We start from the raw sequence: 19046 nt of genomic DNA, 5'->3' as shown, positions 1-19046 counted from the left end.
GGTTGATCATCATAATGCTGTACTTTTTTAATGAACAAGGGGAAGTTGGATGTTTTTGTGACATGTCCTTAAAGTGAATTTGAAAAAATGGGAAACAGAGGTTCTTGTGAATGGCTTAATAACACCAGTTTTTGTACTGTTGCTAGTCAGTTCCTGTTACAAGATGGCTTTTTAACTGATGAAAGCTTTGCCAGACTTTAGCGATTTGATCTCTGATTTTTGTTGTTTAGCTGAAGTAGCTAAAGCATTTCTAAGAATGAGACAGAGAGAGATGTCATTGGTTTAGGAGTTTCTTTTTTCCCATTGAACATGCAGATAAAATCATGAAGTTCCTGAAGAAGAAGAAACCCAAGATACTTAATTTCTGTCAAATCCACTTTTCCTGATGGGAAGACATTCTGCTGAGAATTCTGCTCCCCCCCCCGCGCACACACACCACACCCCCCCCCCCCCCGCCTTCCTTTAGTCAGTCCTTTTAGTATATCTCATATGGGGATCTTGTTGCCAAGGTGGTGCCTTATAATGGAAAATTTACTTTCTTTTAAAGTCTAGGAAATTACCCACCAATGTCCATAACTGTCTGACTGGAATAGTTGTAAGGTTACAAAATCAAGCTGTTGTGGCTTAACCCCAGCTGGTAACTAAGCACCATGCAGCCACTCACTGCTCCCCCTCACCCAGAGGGATGGGGAGGAGAATTGGAAAGGAATGTAAAACTCAAGGATGGAGATAAAAAAAATTTAATAAGTAAAGCAAAAACCACACACACAAGCGAAGCAAAGCAAAGAATTCATTCACCACTTCCCATGGGCAGGCAGGTGTTCAGCCATCTCCAGGACAGCAGGGCTCCATCACACCTCACAGTTACTTGGGAAGACAAATGCCATAATGGCAAACGTCCCCCCCTCCTCCTACTTCCTCCAGCTTATATATACTCAGCATGATGTCATATGGTATGGAATATCCTCTTTGCCAGTAGGAGTCAGCTGTCCTGGTTGTGTCCCCTCCCAACTTCTTGTGCCCCCCTAGCCCTCTGGCTGGCAGGGACCAAGAAACTGGAAAGTCTTTGACTTGGTATAAACATTAGCAAGCAACAACCAAAAACATCAGTGTGCTGTCAACATTGTTCTCACACCAAATCCAAAACATAGCACTGGACCAGCTACTAAGAAGAAAATTAACTATCTCAGCTGAAAGCAGGACACAAAATCTGTGCAGTATTGGGGGTTGTGGGCTGCCCCAGGATTTTGCCATTTCCATTACCATGTTTTGTGGCAGGCTTTATTACACAGAAATGAACTTTTAGCATATTTCTTTATATGCCATTTATGAATATGCTTATATTCTGTGCAATGCATTTTACATTTTATTTTTCATAGGGAATTTGGTGCTAAGACACATGGCTGTAAAATAGTTTTCAATCATGTGATACTGGCCGTCAGAGAGTTAATGTGATATGCTATCAGTCTGGTGTTAGATGTAAATTTGTTGAGCAGTCAAATGACATATTAAATAAGTGTGACATAATAGGTTTATGCATCTGGTTTTGCTGTCAACTCTGTGCTAACACATAGCACAGAACAACTTAATGTACTGAAGCTGTTACAATGACACTTTTTTTTTTTTTTTGTCCTAAAGGTGACAGTGAAAGTGCAGAAAAAACTGAGAGCATGGGTAGTGTAGATTCATGTTCCTTATATTTAACTAGATGCACAGTGGTAAGAGAAATCAGATAGTACTGCACTAAACATACACTTTAGAAGGTGATGAGATCAATAGTTCCATTACACTTTGATGAGTAAAGACACTGGAAGATTGTCTTGTGCTGACTAGTTCTTAATAGCTCTCACCCTAATGGCTCGTGACTTGCAGATTCCCAGATGAAATACTTAGAATAAAAATGACTGGTTTACTATGTCTTCTTCTCCCCAGGGCTTGATGAATTGTTTTGATTCTCACTTGGACACCCTTCAGTCATTTAAGAATGAAGATGAGAAGAGTATGCCGCTAGTCTTGCCTGAAAAGTTAGAGGAAATGAAAAGAAGGTTGTGATACTCAAATTCCCTCTACTTTGACTACATTGTATTCTAGCTCTGCTATTGACTTGCTCAGCTGTTCTGAAACAAAGCATATAATTTATTTATGCCTTGCAGAAAAAGAGCATTTTACACCTAAGCACAGAGTCACTTATTGGTCCAATGAATGTCTAATTACATAGTGTACAGAATGGAGCTCATTAACAGAACATTTTCAGATGCGCTTTGCTAGTGTGGATAGGAAACACCCACTAGGGGTAGGAAACATGACTATTTTGAATGTACAGATTTCTCTGGAGGTGGGGATTCTCTCATTTTTGAAAATAATTTCCGCCTTCTAACATCACTGAGATCTACAGGTTGTGCAACCCCATATGTTGGTTGGTGGATATTTTCTAAAATCACCAGCGAATCTGTGTCGGTAACCTGAGACGCTATGACATATAGATGGCAGATGCCCCTTCTCTGGGTGTTTAAGGTTTTTTATAAATTGAGCAGTCAGTATTGACTCAAAATTGTTGCTACTTAAAAATATGAACTGTTATCTTAAAATTTTACTCCTGTCCTAACAAAATAATGTTTACATATATGTAATTCTGAGTTTTTATGCTATAAACCTTATAGATTAATGTCTTCTACATCCAATGATTTTGAATCAACTTTTGAAACATTTCACCGTTTGCAGATTCAGCAATATTAGTTTCACAAGGTCCAGCACCTTTCTTGAATACCACTATGGACTGTGCTCAGCCATTGCCAATGAGGTGATGTTAAAGCTGAATATTTCAGACATGAAATATGGGTCAAAAGAGTCCGTGGAATCACTGCTGGAAAATTGGAATGTAAGTTTAAAATATATGTATCACACCCAGACAATAATTCTTCTTTCCCACCTCTCTGAGCTTCAAGCTTGTGTCTGTCCTTATCTGAAGATCCTGTGATAGCTGGCAGAAGCGTGGTAGACTTGTGAGATTTGGGATTAAATCAAAGGACAGGTAGACTTCCATGGAAGCTTTCTTTCCCCTCCATGTCTTCCCATTTTGATCTGAATGAGAGTTCTTTCTTCAGTTTGGAGAAGTAGAGAAAGCTGTGACTGTAATCTTCTCTCTGCCCTTTTTTATTCTTTATTGTGAAGATTTCTTTCTTTCTAGACTATTTATAGAGCCAGCAGTAGCACCTCTTCCCTAGCACAAATCCATACCAACCTCTCTGGGGCAGTTCAGTAGTAGCTATCTTCAAAAACAAACATTACTCACAGTGCTGGGTAATACTGCCTTTTGCTGTTGTCTCTTCCTTTTCCCAGCTTCCTTACCCCCTTGTCCTTCAGGGTGAATATGATGAATTGTCTTATTTTGTTACATTTTGTGCTTAGCTCAGCTTCTGGACTCAAGTTACTAAAATAATGCCACATGTAGGCTTATAGTAGGGGATGGATTACCCTAGCCCAAATACTGACAAAGAATACTGCGTCAAGGATAGTGGCAGAGAGATGAAAATGCTGATGCCATCAGTTTTGCCCTGTCTCCAGTTAATGGGACTCCTTGTGAATTCCGTCTTAGTGGAGTTTCTAAAGAGTTTCTCTGAAGCTTTTCAGCCTGGCCAATCCCTAGCTAAATGAGTGGGAATTTCACCAGCCTCGGAACTATGGAAGGAGGCAACAGGAGGTTCTGTAAAATACCAGTTTTCCTGAACAGTATTAACCTTACCCTGTGGTGAGATGGGAGTACAGGGTTAATCTGCACTGAGTTTCTTGGTTCAGTTGGTTTCCTAAATACTTATTATCATGTTATTTCTGCAGTTGTGGTTCGCGATCTTTCTCAAGCTGATAGAATATAGAGCTTTCCCCAGGAGTTTAAGGCTTGTTGCTGGCTCTTCTGGTCCCATGCTGTGCAGTCCTGGCTGAGTGGTGGCATGGTGGCCTAGGTTTGTCATGGCCACAGGAGGGGTTGTTTTGTAGCCCACTGGATAATACATTTGTAGGAGTGGGGAGCTCTGGGGTGAGATGCAGCTCAGACAGAGGGACTGAGGATCAACCCTCATTCCCTGGGTGGATGTTCAAAGCACGAGTCTCCTTTTCTGCTCTCATTTCTTCCTCCCTCAGCCTTTCCATCCTCAGTTTGGATCCTGCTTGATCTGTGGCAGGAACTAGGCATGTCAGTATTTCTGTGCATGCAGAGAAACCCACCTTTCACTTTCATCACTTTTTTGACTTACGTGACTAAATTCTGCCTGTCTTGTTCTAGATGCCATTTTTCAATATTGTCCTAGAGCTGTGAATTTTTGAAATAGGTAGTCCTGACTCATGCAGGGCTGTGACTTAGGCAATGGCATTCAGGAATTTATGTTCCCATTTAAGTTACTCTCTGCACGAGCAGAAAAAAGAGCAAGTCTGTTTCAGACTAAAGGGTGCAGATGAGTTGCTGGACGGGATGCAGGTTGTAGGCTCATACTTAGAGAAATGTATCCCAGGCTACATTTCCTACCTAGTTTTATGTAGGTTAGTGTTACCCATGCCAATTACTTTTCACTTTGGGCAGAATTTCATTGAAGAAAAGAGACTTGAAACGCAACTAGAAACTGCTACTCACATCTGTGAAGATTTGAAAAACAAAAACATAAGCAGTCCTGATTTAGGTAAGTTTGTGCACATAAACTGATATGAAGACCTCTATTTTGAACCGATGTGCCATCATCAGTTTTAACTCCCTCTTACGTTTTGTATAAAATACTGCTTCTTTGTAATTAGCATCTGTTCCCATCCAAATGTATAACGATGTTCCCTATTTGATGTCCTAGCTGGAGATCCTCAAGAAATTAGCAAACTTTTTAAGACAGTGCGGTCAAAGATTTCTGTGTGCAGAGACTATATTTCCAATGTAAATACCACCCTAGAGAAAGTCCTGTCTTCCTGGAGTAATTATACAGAAAACATCCACTTACTAAAGATGTGGCTGGATGAAAACAGAGATGAGCATCTGAAAGAGGTATGTGGCTGGATTTCTCTTTGTAATGACAGACAGATACCTGGAAGCCTTCTAGAAAGAAAGCATTATACATGGCTGTTGTTGTTGCTTTTCTGTTCTTCATTTTGGAAATAGACTTTCGGCAGGGTTCTGTTTAAACAATTTCAGTGTCTCTGTCTAGATCCCTGCTGAGAATCTGGCAAAGTGGAATTTGGTTCATGGTTCCTTAAATGAAGCTGGAAGTTATCTTATCAAAGTTAGCAAAGAGCAAGTTGGATCAAATATTGCCAAAGAGCTGAAGAAACTGAACAGGAGATGGGCGAAGTTCATCAAGAGGACACACTTTGTAAGTTACTAGTGTCATATGACTCTTTTGCCATGCAGCCTTCAAAGTGGTGTTTTCTAGACTTAGCTTGCTAATAAGAGATGAATGAATCTTTCAGTCAACTCAGTATTGCTAGTTTTAAAACAGGAGGAACAGAGAATGCACAGAGGCATCCCATTTTTAAGTCTTTTAAACTCAGTTAAATGCTCTTTATAACACAATGGAAAGTGTTCAATTGTTTAAATGGAAATTTTAAAACCACTTATAAAAGGAAGTCTTGTTGCAGAATGAAGCTCTTTATTCAAGTTCAGAGACAGAAATAATCAATTTGTTAAGAGCTTGTGAGCCTTTGCTAAATTTTATAATCTGTGTCTCAGCTAGTAGAAAGTAATTATTGCTGCACAGATATTTCCAGGGTTGTGCGACTTCACACCATCTCACTTGACAGGTTTTTAGGCTGCTGTAAATTCCTATACAACCTGCTTAATGTTATGTATATTACATTTCCTAGAATGCTTTCACAAGAATGACATTTTCACGCTGTCTGGGAGTATTAGAGCTCTTAATTTTCAAAGTTGAGCCTTTCATTCACATTCATTAAAGGTACTGCTGTGACAATAGATGGTGGCAAAATATGACAACATTTTTGTAGCAGATGAGCTTGGTGAGAATGCAAGAAGATCAAAGGAAACCTGTTCCCCAGGGTGAAGGAAATCGAGAGTTTCCTAGAAAAACCTTTAGTAAGAGATGCTTTTAGGAAATACATTCAGAAAGCAGGGATAAAGAGGCCTCTTGCACCTTTACAAGGGCTTAAGGACTTCAGGAGTTATTTTTCTGGCATTGCTTTGGACATTATGGCTATAATAAATCTATTTTTGTATATAAAAAGGCAAGGTTAAATGCTTGAGCTGTAGCCTGTGACTGCCAGTATTGTTAAACTGTTAGCACCCTCCCTGGTCTTGATTTGACCAACCGCAGCTGTTGTTCTCTTGGACAGTTCCTTGGCATAGACTGGGGGATGCTGCAGCCCAGGAGTTACTCTCGGTAGTAGTGTGGCTGTGGCTGCTTGTTTATAGGGGAGGGGGCAGGCCATATGGGCACAGGTTATGCTGTCCCACCTGCTCTCAGGGTTGAAGAACCGAGCCTCACGTGGTTTATTTACCAATGTGTTTGGCATTTATTTCTTCTTCAACCCCTGTTGGGTGCTAAAGCTGGAAAGTAACTCAAGTGGTGACTGTGCACTGCAGGAGGGTAGTGGAGAGCCCTGTGAACCAATGAGGGGAATGAATATCTTACCCTGCTCTTTGTTTATAGGTTGGTGGTGAAGAGAGCACAGGTGCTGCTGAAAAGACCAGGGAGCTTCCAGGGAGCCTGGAGAAAACTGACGAGCTCCTTGGAGGGGTGGACGGCTGGGCAGCAGAGGCTGGATGTCTGCTGAGTGAGATCAGTCATGAGGGGCTTGTGGAACCTGAGCTGAAGGAACGTTTGCAGGTGAAAATGGAAATAATACTGCTTGAAATACTTGCTCATCAGATTCTCATCTTTCAGCATGGATTTGTGGCTGGGGTAATATAAGCCGTCATCCATGAAGCAGAAATGAATGTGGATTTTGTGCTGTAACACTGGTAAAAGCCAAGGCATTACATATACATATTAGTGTTTTGGTGTTATTTCCCAGGATTACTCCCAGATGAGCTATAAATGACTCTTCCAACATCAGCATTTCCAGGTGCTGAGCAGGTGCTGAGGAAGTGCTGTTGGTGCCACTGATCAACAGCTTGCTCTTAAGTGATATTAATTCCTCCTGTCTAGCACAGCTTTCCTAGCAGAGTAAAACTTTGCAAGGTGTTGAGTTGAGAATTTCCCCTGGTCATACAGTGCTTTCTATCATCTGCCCTCCAGCGCAGGGAGAAAGTTTAGGACAACTTGGCTGTATTCAAGGCTTACCTGTCAAAAACTAGAATGCTTGAAGTATTTTCAGTGGCATGCTGGGCAATTTGGGTATCTCGGCTTCTAGGCAGTTGCTCTACACATCTGCAGTGAGCACCGATATATTTCTTATTACTTCCAGTAGTCTATTATTTCCCATGTCTCTCTGCAAGGGATTACTGTTTCCCCCACCAGCAGGTGACAGGTGGAAAAATTAGCAGTTTCAGCAGAAATTCTGGTTTATTTTCTTCACCTGCCAGTGAAGGTGAGACTGAACAAAGATGCCAAGCTTTGCATTGGAGAAGTTGAAGCACTGTCTTATGTTGCCTTTTGCTATTTCTGCAACAGGGCCAGTATAATCTAATGGTAGGAAGGTGACCACCAAAAGGAGTTCCTCCGAGTACAAAAATTAGACAGAGATCTTTTTTAAATCCACCTACAATAACTGTGAGCCAGAATAAATGTTATTTTACTTTTGGTTTGTGCCTTCTTGCTCTGTGTTTAGTTGACAGAATTAGGAGTATGAGACTATGAAAAGAATGCATTAATCTTTTTGTAGTTGTGGGCATATGTTTAAAAAATAAGCCTTATTTTGCAGTGTGACACTAGTTTTTTAAAACCAATGAAGTAACGAAAGATACCCTGAAATACAGCCTCCAAAAAGGCGACTCGTACTGTATCTCCATGTCTGTGAGCAGAAGAGATGCGTCGCTTATTACCTGTGGTACAATAGGTTGAGATCCAGAATAAAGCACTGATTATCATTAGAAGAATGCTAACTGACAACATCAAATGGGAAAACGTATTGAATATTCATAGATCAAAACAGCTCTAATAATGACAATTCATTATAAATATTCAAATATCACACACTACTTTTGCATGCAAAATACCCAGCTGCTTCCTGCCTTTTAGTACTTTAGCAAGAAAGTCTGAGCCTTGGTATATACTTTGTGATCAGATGATGCATATCCAAATGTGTAGTTTGTACATTCATTTGGAAAGCTGTTAGGATGGGAGACCCTGTTTAAAAAATAAGTCTAATTGGCTCTAAGGCGAAGACATGGGAGGTGTTACATTGACAGAAAGACTGTTTCAGCAAACAGAATCCCCTGTGGATGGCAGCAAATTTCTTTCTCTCTACACAGAGCTTTTGCAGTGCAGTACACTGACCATAATTGTAATATAGAATTTTTCCTTGAGTAACTGTTGATAACCTATGATCAGGGCTGGGTTTTTCATTCAGTTCCTTTAAGTAAAACAACATAAACACTGTAGAGACTTCTAATACTTTTCATTCAACCAGAGCCTGGCTGCAAGGGGAACTTCATGCCGAGAACAAGTTGTGGCAGCAGAAGGGGTCCTGCGATCCCTGACGCAAAACGTTTCAAGTCCGGTGTTCCAAGAGCATTCTCACATCCCTGGACTACAGGCACGAATTAAAGAAGCCAGAGGCAAAATAGAGGTACTCCTTTTTTATTGTTACTGTACTTTATACACACAGACATCTCTAATTTTAGCATTATGTGATTAGGAAGACTCCTTGTCAGTCAGGTAAAATGGAAAAGGTTTTATACTATTGGAATCAGTCTCCCAGACTCTTTCTGGGGCAAAAACTAGAAGATTTCAAAGATCAGTATCTCAACTCGAAAAACTTGAATGATGTTATGAACCAATAGCTTTATGTAGTTACTGACATTCAGGCATGTTTTGAAAAGAGTCTCTTTCTTCAAAGGCTGTCATGGGTGACATTAACAATATCTTGTCCAAATCTGAGAAGAGACCCTCAGAGAAGGAGGCTTTGCTCAGTTTTGAAGAAACCCAGAAAGAACTTGAGGCTTCTATTTCAAAGGCTGTGCAACTTGTCAGTCAAAAGTTAAGTCCTGAAGAATGTGTTTCCAGATACGAGGTGAGTTTGTTTTCTGAGCCAGATGAATTTGAGTATTAGTGCTATTTAGTCTCTAAGGGTCTAAGGTACCACAGTGAGAAAAAGCAGATTTTTTTTTTTGGTAGTTATTAATGCTTTTTTCAACTGTTTAATTTAGCACTTTTTGCATATATAAACTTGGCAGACAGCTTGAATGAGGAAATGTAAATCTGTGTGGCAGTTTATTCAGTGCCCTCTCTTAACTTAAATTACTCCATCATCCCATCAGAACTCATCATGTTCCGAACTACAGCCATGGGTTTTTGCCCGATTAATAATTATGATTCCCATCGAGAATCCCATCCTGAATTCTTGGACAGGTTTTTCAAATGTGATTATAAATACTGAATCTCCTCTTTTTCCCAGTGACTAACTGGTAAAGTGTTTGATCTTAAAATCTGAATCTCTTAAAGGAGTCCTTAGTGAGGTATCAGAAATGGAGGTGCACAGAATCTGTGTTGCCTTGCCTTGCACAGCAAGGCCTGGGTGGCCGTGTGCCAGACGTGGCGCAGAGCCTCACCCCAGGCCATCCATCTCCCAGGGTCCCATCGCACTGAGGCAGACCTCCACCCGCTCTCTGACAGGCATGGGTCGTGGCCAGGTATATTCCCTAGAAATGAGGCAGAGTTCAGGGACCTTAATCATTCTTCTTTGTTACCAAATTCACCCCTAAAAGAGGAGTTACAAGAACATCTCCTTTTCTCCAAAAAGCATACAGTGGTACTGTCTGCAACCTTTTGCAGATATGCAGGGGTGGAGAATTCCCTCATACTCACCCATGCAAGGGCCACCACAGCCCATACATGCAATGTGTACATGCTTTATGCATGGCTTTTGTATGCTACTAGTGTAATTTTATTAGATAAATAAACTACATTCAGTTCTGGTCATTTTCCATTGTGATGTTTTTCTTGCAGGAGGCTTTTAATGCTCTGGACAATAAAGTTCTTGACAAATTTTTGAAAGCAGCAGAACAACTGAAAAATATTTCACCTGATCATGAAAAACTGGTAGTGGAAGAAAAGAGCAAGGATGTTCGTAGAAGATGGGAGGTGAGATAATATAGGAAGGAGAATCCACTGTCTGTTCTCATTAGGCTCTGCATCTTTGAAAATGATTTTTTTGGTCACTGTATGTTCTGAGGTTTTTATTTACTTTGTAATACTGTCTCACCATCTCACAGGGACAATGTGTTTTGAATTTTGCAGGAAGTTCATCGTGAAATTATATCCTATGTCCAGCTTATAGTAGAAAGGGAAAAAAAGAAATTTAATGCAACTTTTAAAAAAATCAATAAGCAATTAGGCAAAGAGAAGAAACTCCTAAGTATGGATAAAACCAAAGGGCTCATCAAGGAACATGAGGTACCTAACACATTCCTTATCTGGTCACCTACCTGTCTTTGTGAATGCTTTGTCTGTCCCTCTCGCTCGGTTTTAGGTACATTATTGCAGTCTGTGTTTGTGGAACAAGACCCTTGTGCTCTATGCTATGTAAATACAGAATAAAGAGGCTACCTAATTTATTTCTTTACCTTTTTTTGACTGCATATATTAGCCTCTTTGCAGACTTCTAGAATTACCTCCTTGTTACATGGCTGGTATCTTTTTTCCCTTTTTTTTTTTTTTTTAAAGACATGGAAGCATTTAAACAGATTTAGCTGGGCAAAATGTAAAACTAAGAAATTGTTAAGTGTTGTAATTATTAAGTATGACTCCCTTGATTTGTTACAGTTGCATAGATGGTGTTAGGTGTCTTCAGGTGAGAGTATCTTCTCACAGTGCAATAGCTGCACTTTACCTCTGTGCTTGTGCTGTATATAAATTAACTACAGGGTTAGACATAAGATATTCATGATTCATTTGCCAGGGTGAGTCATGGTGAATTTTACATATTCTATAAGCAGCGAGTTTTACACTTCATTACTTCTAGTGTTTTCCTTCCTCCTCCTCTTTGAGATGCATTGGTGTGACCAGTTTACCACTTCAAAGATTAAGAAATTGCTCTCCTGATGAAATTTTGGTCTTTGCTGAATTCAGTGGAGTTTTAGTCTTTGCTTCTTATGGGTTCACATTCAGCAAATATTACATATGCAAGAGTAAAGAGAAATAAACATTCTCAGGTGCATTCCTTCTGTTCATATTTTTGTTAGATTTTTAGTATATCTTGATTTCACCCTAGAAAATATAGTTATCGATAGGGAATATTTTAAATAAATTGTCCAATTCTTCTTTTTCTGTAGTCAATGGAACATGTATATCTGATATCAGTGTGAAGAGGACTTGGGACCAAAGTAGCTAAAATTATAGTAACATAATCAAGCAAGAGTCAGTATAGTCTTGTGAATGCAGCTGAGCAACATGTTGCCAGGAATCCTGTTTCCTGTCTCTATTTGAAAAAGAATCAAGGGAAGATAAATGTTTCTCTCCTGGTTTTGACAGCTTATGCTTTAAGTGCACTCATCTGAGAAGACAATGGAAACAGAAAAAAATGTATGAGAATAATTGCATATCCTCATGACTTAACATGAGTTTATTATATTGCTTTTCTTTGTTTAGGCCTTTTTTTCACACGAAGGCAGCGAGAGAGAACTTAGCAAGTCATTAGAAAACCTTAAAATATTGGGAAGACTATCAGAAGAAACCATCCCAGGGTTACAGACACTGACTGCAGACTGTGAGCAAAAGCTAGAAAAGCTTCAACGAAGTGTGGCAGATACTTACACAGCCCTGCTGTCTCATGCTGGAAAAGGACAGTCATCTAAAAAAGAGTGGGTGACTGAGTGCTTGGTGTGTTGTAGCATTGTAGAAATCGGATACATGGATAGATTTTGTGATAGGGTAAATGTATTACCGAGTATGTTACTATGTACACTACTATAGGTAACTGTACATTTAAGCATTTATAAACTGGCAAGTACAATGTTTGATTACCCTCCATCACAGCTGCACTGTTATTAATCATTAGCTAGGATTTCTTTTTTTCCCTTTGTATTTCGTATTTTGTTCTTAAGCTGAGATTTCTTTTAAACTGCAGGAGCTCTGTTGTTTCTGAGAATGGAGAAAAGCCTGGTTCTTCTCAACAAATTGGTATCTTAGTGCAGGAGGTAAGAAGTCCATACTTACTGTTAGAAAACAGTGCCCTGTGTAAGGAAGATCATTGCCAGAAGGAAAAATTGATTATTTCTGTTACTATTCTTACTGTGGTAGGACCTCAGGCCTCTGGTCAGACATCAAAAACCCGTTGCACCTTGGGAATGTAGACCAAGTGAATACTAAGAAGTAGCGTGCAAGGGACAACTCTAGGCATCCTGAGGAGATGTGAGCCTCTGACCTTGCATTGTATTTTCCTGAAGAGTGGTTTTTAGCTGGAGTCGTCATGTGTGTTCAAGTGCAAATCACCCATAGTGCCCCTGTAATTTGAATAAGTTCCAAAGAATATAGAGAGAAAAACTAGTGAAGAGTTGGAGGCATTTGCTTTAGAAAAATGTAGGGAAAACTGGAACACATGTATCTTCTTTGAAATAATTTCAGAGAGAAGATACTGCACTTCATTGTTTGGATGCCACAGATGTCTTGTTCAGGTTAAACATTCATGCAAGTAAGGCTGCAGACAGCTCATCATCAGACAGCCTCCAGACCGGTGGTTTGTAGGAAGGGACCCACTGCATTTACATAGTTTGAAGATATGTAGGAATTGAGTATTATGAAGAGACACCTCTTGTAAGGCTACTAATAGTGTCCCTGATACAACGATGAAATCTGTTCTTTCATGGGTAATCAAAGTATGAATTGTATAACATAAGCTAGCCTCCAGCCGAGCAGTAGAACGTACCCTGGAATCAAGGGCGAGAGGCATCTGAAGCCATCTGGTATAAGCAGCCTGACAAAAGCTGCAGAAGACAGTGCCTTGGGGTTGCCCGAGGATGTCCATGGAGCTGCAGCAAAAACTTGCGTAAGTGGATTGTGCTTGCCAAAGACCCCCAGCATCTGTGGAAGGAATGAATGAATGACCTGGCTGCAAGTATTCAAAGATTTGCTCTTTTGGTTCTGATGAGTTTAAAAACATCTTGTATTCAGGAGTGGTACCTCTTATCTCCTTTGGGAAACATGAAGCGATTGCTTCTTTCAGGGGTTCACAGATGTCTGTCAGTCTTCACTGTGTGTTAACGCAGCATGATGCAGAGGTCACTGTTGCCTTTTTTATTTTCACTTAGACCTCAAGACCTGCTGCAGATACAGTTTTGGAACCAGATGTGAAACATCACAATGGAGAAAGCTGTGCAAAGAAATTTGAGGAAGACAGTGATTTGCCCATACCAGCTTTATTGGAGAGGTACTTTTTAAAGGATAAAATGATTATATATTAAGAGATGGTACTGTGCTAGACATTCATAAATTAATTGAATCTATTGAACATAGGGTGCGCTTCTGCTATGCAGAGTTCTGTTCTTGTTCTACTACACTGTACTAAACATTGCTCTGTAATTGGTAAGGAAGCACTATAGTAGCTAAATACTTCAAAATTAATTAAAAAAAATAGTTGGGATTTTGTGGCAAGAACACTTTGAGCTATGAAACTTTTTCTTCTGCTCTCTTCTTGGGCTGGAAAAATCTGTATCTGCCTTACTAATAACTTCAAGTATTGCAAAATAAAAAGAAGTGGCACATTTTTAAAGAACTGACATTTTTACTTTCATAAAACTGAATTTAGAGATTGCAGGCAGACATTCATACTTGAAAATCAGCCAGGTGAGGAATTTCTCAGCTCTCTTGTATGTTACTCATTTATGCCCATTCATTTGGGACTTAGGTAAAAATATGCATTTGCAATAGACTGTGCTTATTTTATGCAGTAATCTATTGGTCAGCTAGTCCCATACCCTGCCTTCTTCCATTGAATTAGAAGTAATATTCTCTGTGACAGTGATTGCATCTTTCTTTAGCTATAACACACAAAGAAGTAACCTGGAGGAACTTTTACAAATAAGCCGAGATAAAGTAGCATCTGGCTTTACGGATGAAGTAAAAGGCACTTCATGCCTTCAGAATAAGCTGCTTGAGCTACAGGTAAGTGTTCATCTTTTAAAAACGTACCTGGTGCCTAAATTGTTATTTTCTTATGTAGAGCCCTCACCTCTCTGTGTTAGGAAAAGTAGCATCCTTATGATCAGGTTTATTAGAAGTAGAAGGGAAATCAAGGGTTTAGCATTCAGCAGAACTACATTCATTCTTAGCGGTGGAGTTTGCAAATGTTGCTGAAAGAAGAAATGGGTGGCTCTCAGTTTGTGTTCTGCAGGTTGAAATAGTTCTAAAGGTAAAAATAACCAGAAAGCAGCTCTTTTTATTGGCAGGAGCGGTAAGTGATGAACCACGGTCAGGGTTGGAGGAGTCAATGGAGCTGAGCCATCAAATAGTGGGGGTGTATGTGCAGGACTTAAAACTTGATTAGGTTTATGAGGTCCTTAAGAGGATAATAAAAGGCACATAATTGATGTTGGAGAATTTATTAATGTAATTTTCCAAGTCCTTGCTTGAAAGGAGTGTGAAGCTTATCTAGCATCTCAGAATGTTTGTGGTTTGTTCTTTTGAGCATAGCTGAGATATTTTCTGTTTATTCTTGTAGTAAAAATGGCTGAACCATATTTATTGACCCTTTTATAAAATACAGCTGAGACATATATCTGACAGGGAAATTTTGATCGTAAAAAGTTGTAGAGGTCTGCATGCAGCTAAAAATGGAGTCTTAAAGAAAAAGAAAGCATTAGATACTCTTACTTTCAGGTGATGTTTTCACTTTTTTTGTAGAGAGTCTTGTGACTGTAATTTTATGAGCTGTCTAGTCCATTGAGAAATACAGTGTCATATTAATGCAATTAGTGCTGCCTATCTTGTAGGTGATAGAGAGTGAAACTGTTAGTGGTTGGACACAATTCGAAAACATCTCATCTACCTTGGAAAATCTTGGAGTTGAAGTGCACCAGGCTGCTATCTCTGAGACAAGAAGCAAATTAAAAGAAGAATGGGAAGAGCTTCAGGATATTATAAGTAACAGGTATAAAATAACACTTCATGATAATAGCTAAAGAATAGTTCATTTTAACTAACGTGTGTATTGTGAAGGAAACAGTATGCATTGCAGAAAATACCTGTACGTTTTTAATCTTTAATTTAATTGCATAAGATTAATTTTTTTCTTAGTTGTACTTGGTTCATATACATATTGCAGATAGTGTGAATCTCTCCAAGAAGCACAGAGCCAAATCTGTGTAACATCACTGTGCAGTATTCTCAAGTTTGCTGTTATTTCCTTCATCTTTTTGGTTAAATTCACTAGTATTCACACTACTTGTCTTACTAATTGATGGGAAAACTCTTTTGACCTCAGGAGGAGGATGATTAGATCTGTTAGACAGTCAATTACATTATCTTTGTGGCTTTTTGTACTGTAAAATGTTGAGTGTCTTTTCTTGCTTGCTTTCCTCATTCATCATTTGTTACCTTTCTTGTAGAACAAACTCTTTAAGGACGGCTTTGGAAATTGTTTTGCCAATAGAAAATGAATCCATTCTTCTATGTGAATTAGATCAGCGGCTGAAGAAGAAGGAAATCCAGCAGTTTAATCTGATGAATAGTGATCTTGCTTATAGGGAACTAAAGGTAAGGGAAAATGCAGAGACCACACCCCAGCCAGCATGTTTCTTAATATGTCTAGGAGCTAGAGAACTTCATGGGATTTTCATTCAGAAGTTTGGGACTGCTCACAAGACTTCCCAAACCCTCCAAAATCTATAATGGCATTTTACTCCCTTTGCTTTAAATGTCATTGTTCCTGTAGAGCCAACCAGGGACCCTCAATAAGCTCTACTGTAAAAAGCATGGCCATGAACTTTTTTGTCTTAGGTTAGGACTTTCCTTTGATCCAGATTTACTGTGTTCCCACCTGGCTTTATATCACTCTGTGGACTCATATACGTAATCTGGTGTTAATTTGTGAGCTAAGTTAAGCTGCCTGTGTCACATCTGCTGAGGTATTTGAGCACACCTCAGGATGGTTTTGGAAGCTCTGCACGTGGGCAATAACTTGTTTGCCTACTGTGAGGTTCTTATGCTTAGGCTCTGGTCTGTCTATTAGGCAGAGTGAATATTGTTTTGTTCTTGACACACACTCCCGAGCTGAACACACTGACAGCTACACAGAGCTGAAAGATTGTGTTTGTCTGCCCTTGGCTCTTGAGCGAGGTAGGATTTAGGGCTCTCAAGCTCTAGGGCAGGGGGGATATGCACTGTCTGCCTGAGACGACACTTTGCCTGGGAGGACCCTTAGTTTTTTCCCAGCTCTCTGCATGTTTGGAGTTTCACAACACTGACACACTGCTGTTTGTCTGAAATCTGTAACCAGATAGCACACAGACTTCATCAAGAGATTTTTAAATGCGTGTAAGGCTTCTCAAAAAGTGTAGCCTAAAGAACTTAAAAGGTGGCAGAGTAACAAACATCTGTGTGCCTGCTTGTGCTGAGTGATCTCCTGCTGTAAGAGCCTGCTAGTTTCAGTCTCAGGACTATCACCATCATTCTCTCCTTTTTGTTTGATTGCTGGAAAGAGGCTTGAGCTTTCTATAGTGCTGACCAATTTCCCTGTGTGTGGAATACCTTTTTCTTTTTCCTTCTATTTTTTCTTTCCCTCCACCAAAGTCCAGAGTAGGATAAAAGAGTTGGGTTTTTTTTTCTGAACAGCCCTGTTTAGCATACTAAACAGATATTGCTATCATGATTTGTTTTTCAGTCATAGGTTTAGCTTGAATGCAGGATACAAGTTTTCTTTCACTTGTTAACCCTGTTTGTCATTCTCTCGATTTCAGGAGCTACAGAGGTCCATATTAAATCAGATTGAAGTGTGCAAACAATTGGAACACCTAGAGAGTTCAGCAAGAGATGAATTTAATCCAATAGATCTGCAAGCTGCAAGTAAAATCATGATTTACTATCAAAACCAGCTTGAAGAAATGAGCCATAAAATGCAGATCCGTGAGACAGTCCTCAAAGATCTGGAAGATTTCATGGCCTCATTGAGGAAGTGTCAGTCTTCCATCAAATGCCTCACAGATCCCCCAGGTCACCCTGAAACACAGGGAAAAGCATTGAGAGAGGCTGCACAAGAAGTTTCTTGCATGGTAGAAAAGGCTAAATGTTTGGATGAACGCTTGAAAACAGTTGATATCTGTCTGGAAGATGGTGAATGTGGGAGAAAGACTTGCTGTGAAAACCTTGTTCTGACTTTATCTGAAGCCCTAAAGGCAACTTGTGATTCCTCAAGTGAACAGATGCTTTCAGAGGAAAAAGACTTATATGAGATCTTTTCCACAAAAAACTGTGAACTCCTTAAAAATATTCAGGATCTATGTGACAGAATTAACAAAATAGGCTTGAAGGATCCAACGATTCCAGCTGTTCAACAAAGGTGAATCCTTTTTTAAAACTCTTTCTATTCCATAATTCCAATGAACTTGGAGGGCCTGTGGCCCCTTCTCAGTAGAGCACTGAAACCTGAATGTGTCTTGAGGTATCTGTGGAGCATTGAAAGAAGCTGTGAACTTGCTTTGTTTGTTCTATCACAGCCTAAATAAGGAAGTCTTCTCCCTTTTATCTTTTCTTTTAAACTCCTATGTATGTGTTTGAAGCAGCATTGATGAAGAAAAAAATAGAAGGAGGTTGACTGTTATGATCTTAGTTTTCAGTTAGAAAACTGTCAAACAGAGAAATGGGTCTTCTTCCTGAGCACTGATGCCTGAGATCTGGAACTCTGCGGTGTGGAAGCCTTGTGTTAATTCACCACACCGCGAGAAAGCCACTAACATGATTTGTATGTCACTGGTACTGTTTCAGAGGATCTCTCTGCAGCCTTGCAAAGGATGAATAACCAATTCGCTGCTGTTTATGCAGAGGGAAAAAGGGAGGAGGGGAGAGGGGCTTGTATGCTGTGCCATTTTTTCAGTTGTGAAATCCCACACTATGGCATACCTTCCTTTGTTAGACTGTATTTTAAGATAGGTGGAATGCACTTTTAATACAAAATGATTCAGAAGGTTCATACAGACCCTATTGGCCTTTAGGATTTTGGATTACTTTCTCAAAGGGCTTAGGTCAGCATAACTCATTTGAAGGACTGTGTCAAATTACAACAAGCTGAAGATCAAATTAGACTTTCTATAATGTCATTAAATACAGTCAGTATATGCAGCTCAGGATGAATTTCTAGAGAACTTAATAATTATATTGGGGAAAAAATCAAGGACTTGCTTTAATATAAGGCTGTATTTAATTTTTTCTAATAAAGGCTAAAATCATTAATGGAATTGGAAAAGGAATTGGATCGTGTTGCTGTTGAAATGAAACCTATGCAAGAAATTGCTAATAAGCTCCTACAGATCAAAGAGGAAAAAGCAGAGGAAGCAAATGAGCAGTGCAGAGTTACAGAGAGGTTATGGGAGGATACAAAACTCTTGCTTGCTGAATGGTAAGGAGAAAAGCTACATTTTAAAGTAGTATTGTACAAGTAAGAACTTTGCTGGTAAAATGAAACAGCAAAAAAAGCCTTAGACCATACTTTAAAGTAAATTAAATCCTGAAACAGTTGCAAACTTTACTGTTATGATGCTGTAAACTATTATAAAGCCAAGAATTGCACATAATGATTTGCAGCCAAAGCTCATGAATTTTATATATTTTTAAGACATCACAGCCCCATCATTTAGCAGATATGCAGTGATGTGTTGGACTTAATTGGTAACCAAAAGAAAAACGTGTCTGTGGCTGGGAATGATGTGTCTTCCGTATTTGCTGTAAATTTCATGCCAGCACATTAAA

At 39.4% G+C, this 19046-nt stretch overlaps 1 protein-coding gene across 4 annotated transcripts in view; it reads left to right on the top strand.

Annotated features, from left to right (window-relative positions):
- The window catches only part of SYNE2 (spectrin repeat containing nuclear envelope protein 2), a 185542-nt gene that overhangs the window by 30951 nt on the left and 135545 nt on the right, over nucleotides 1–19046 (top strand). For all 4 annotated transcript variants that reach the window (XM_040599608.1, XM_040599612.1, XM_040599609.1 and 1 more), the window contains exons 13-30: nucleotides 1933–2045; nucleotides 2722–2878; nucleotides 4574–4670; nucleotides 4833–5020; nucleotides 5181–5345; nucleotides 6639–6815; nucleotides 8560–8718; nucleotides 8989–9162; nucleotides 10098–10232; nucleotides 10389–10544; nucleotides 11739–11950; nucleotides 12217–12286; nucleotides 13397–13515; nucleotides 14126–14249; nucleotides 15077–15234; nucleotides 15692–15839; nucleotides 17042–17640; nucleotides 18517–18696. In XM_040599608.1, the coding sequence (XP_040455542.1) occupies nucleotides 1933–2045; nucleotides 2722–2878; nucleotides 4574–4670; nucleotides 4833–5020; nucleotides 5181–5345; nucleotides 6639–6815; nucleotides 8560–8718; nucleotides 8989–9162; nucleotides 10098–10232; nucleotides 10389–10544; nucleotides 11739–11950; nucleotides 12217–12286; nucleotides 13397–13515; nucleotides 14126–14249; nucleotides 15077–15234; nucleotides 15692–15839; nucleotides 17042–17640; nucleotides 18517–18696 (3131 nt within the window). The remainder of the gene's footprint in view (nucleotides 1–1932; nucleotides 2046–2721; nucleotides 2879–4573; nucleotides 4671–4832; nucleotides 5021–5180; nucleotides 5346–6638; nucleotides 6816–8559; nucleotides 8719–8988; nucleotides 9163–10097; nucleotides 10233–10388; nucleotides 10545–11738; nucleotides 11951–12216; nucleotides 12287–13396; nucleotides 13516–14125; nucleotides 14250–15076; nucleotides 15235–15691; nucleotides 15840–17041; nucleotides 17641–18516; nucleotides 18697–19046) is intronic.

The sequence above is a fragment of the Falco naumanni genome, chromosome 7 (genome assembly GCF_017639655.2).
Source record: "Falco naumanni isolate bFalNau1 chromosome 7, bFalNau1.pat, whole genome shotgun sequence".
Classification (NCBI taxonomy): domain Eukaryota; kingdom Metazoa; phylum Chordata; class Aves; order Falconiformes; family Falconidae; genus Falco; species Falco naumanni.
This window is presented reverse-complemented; position numbering and strand designations above follow the sequence as displayed.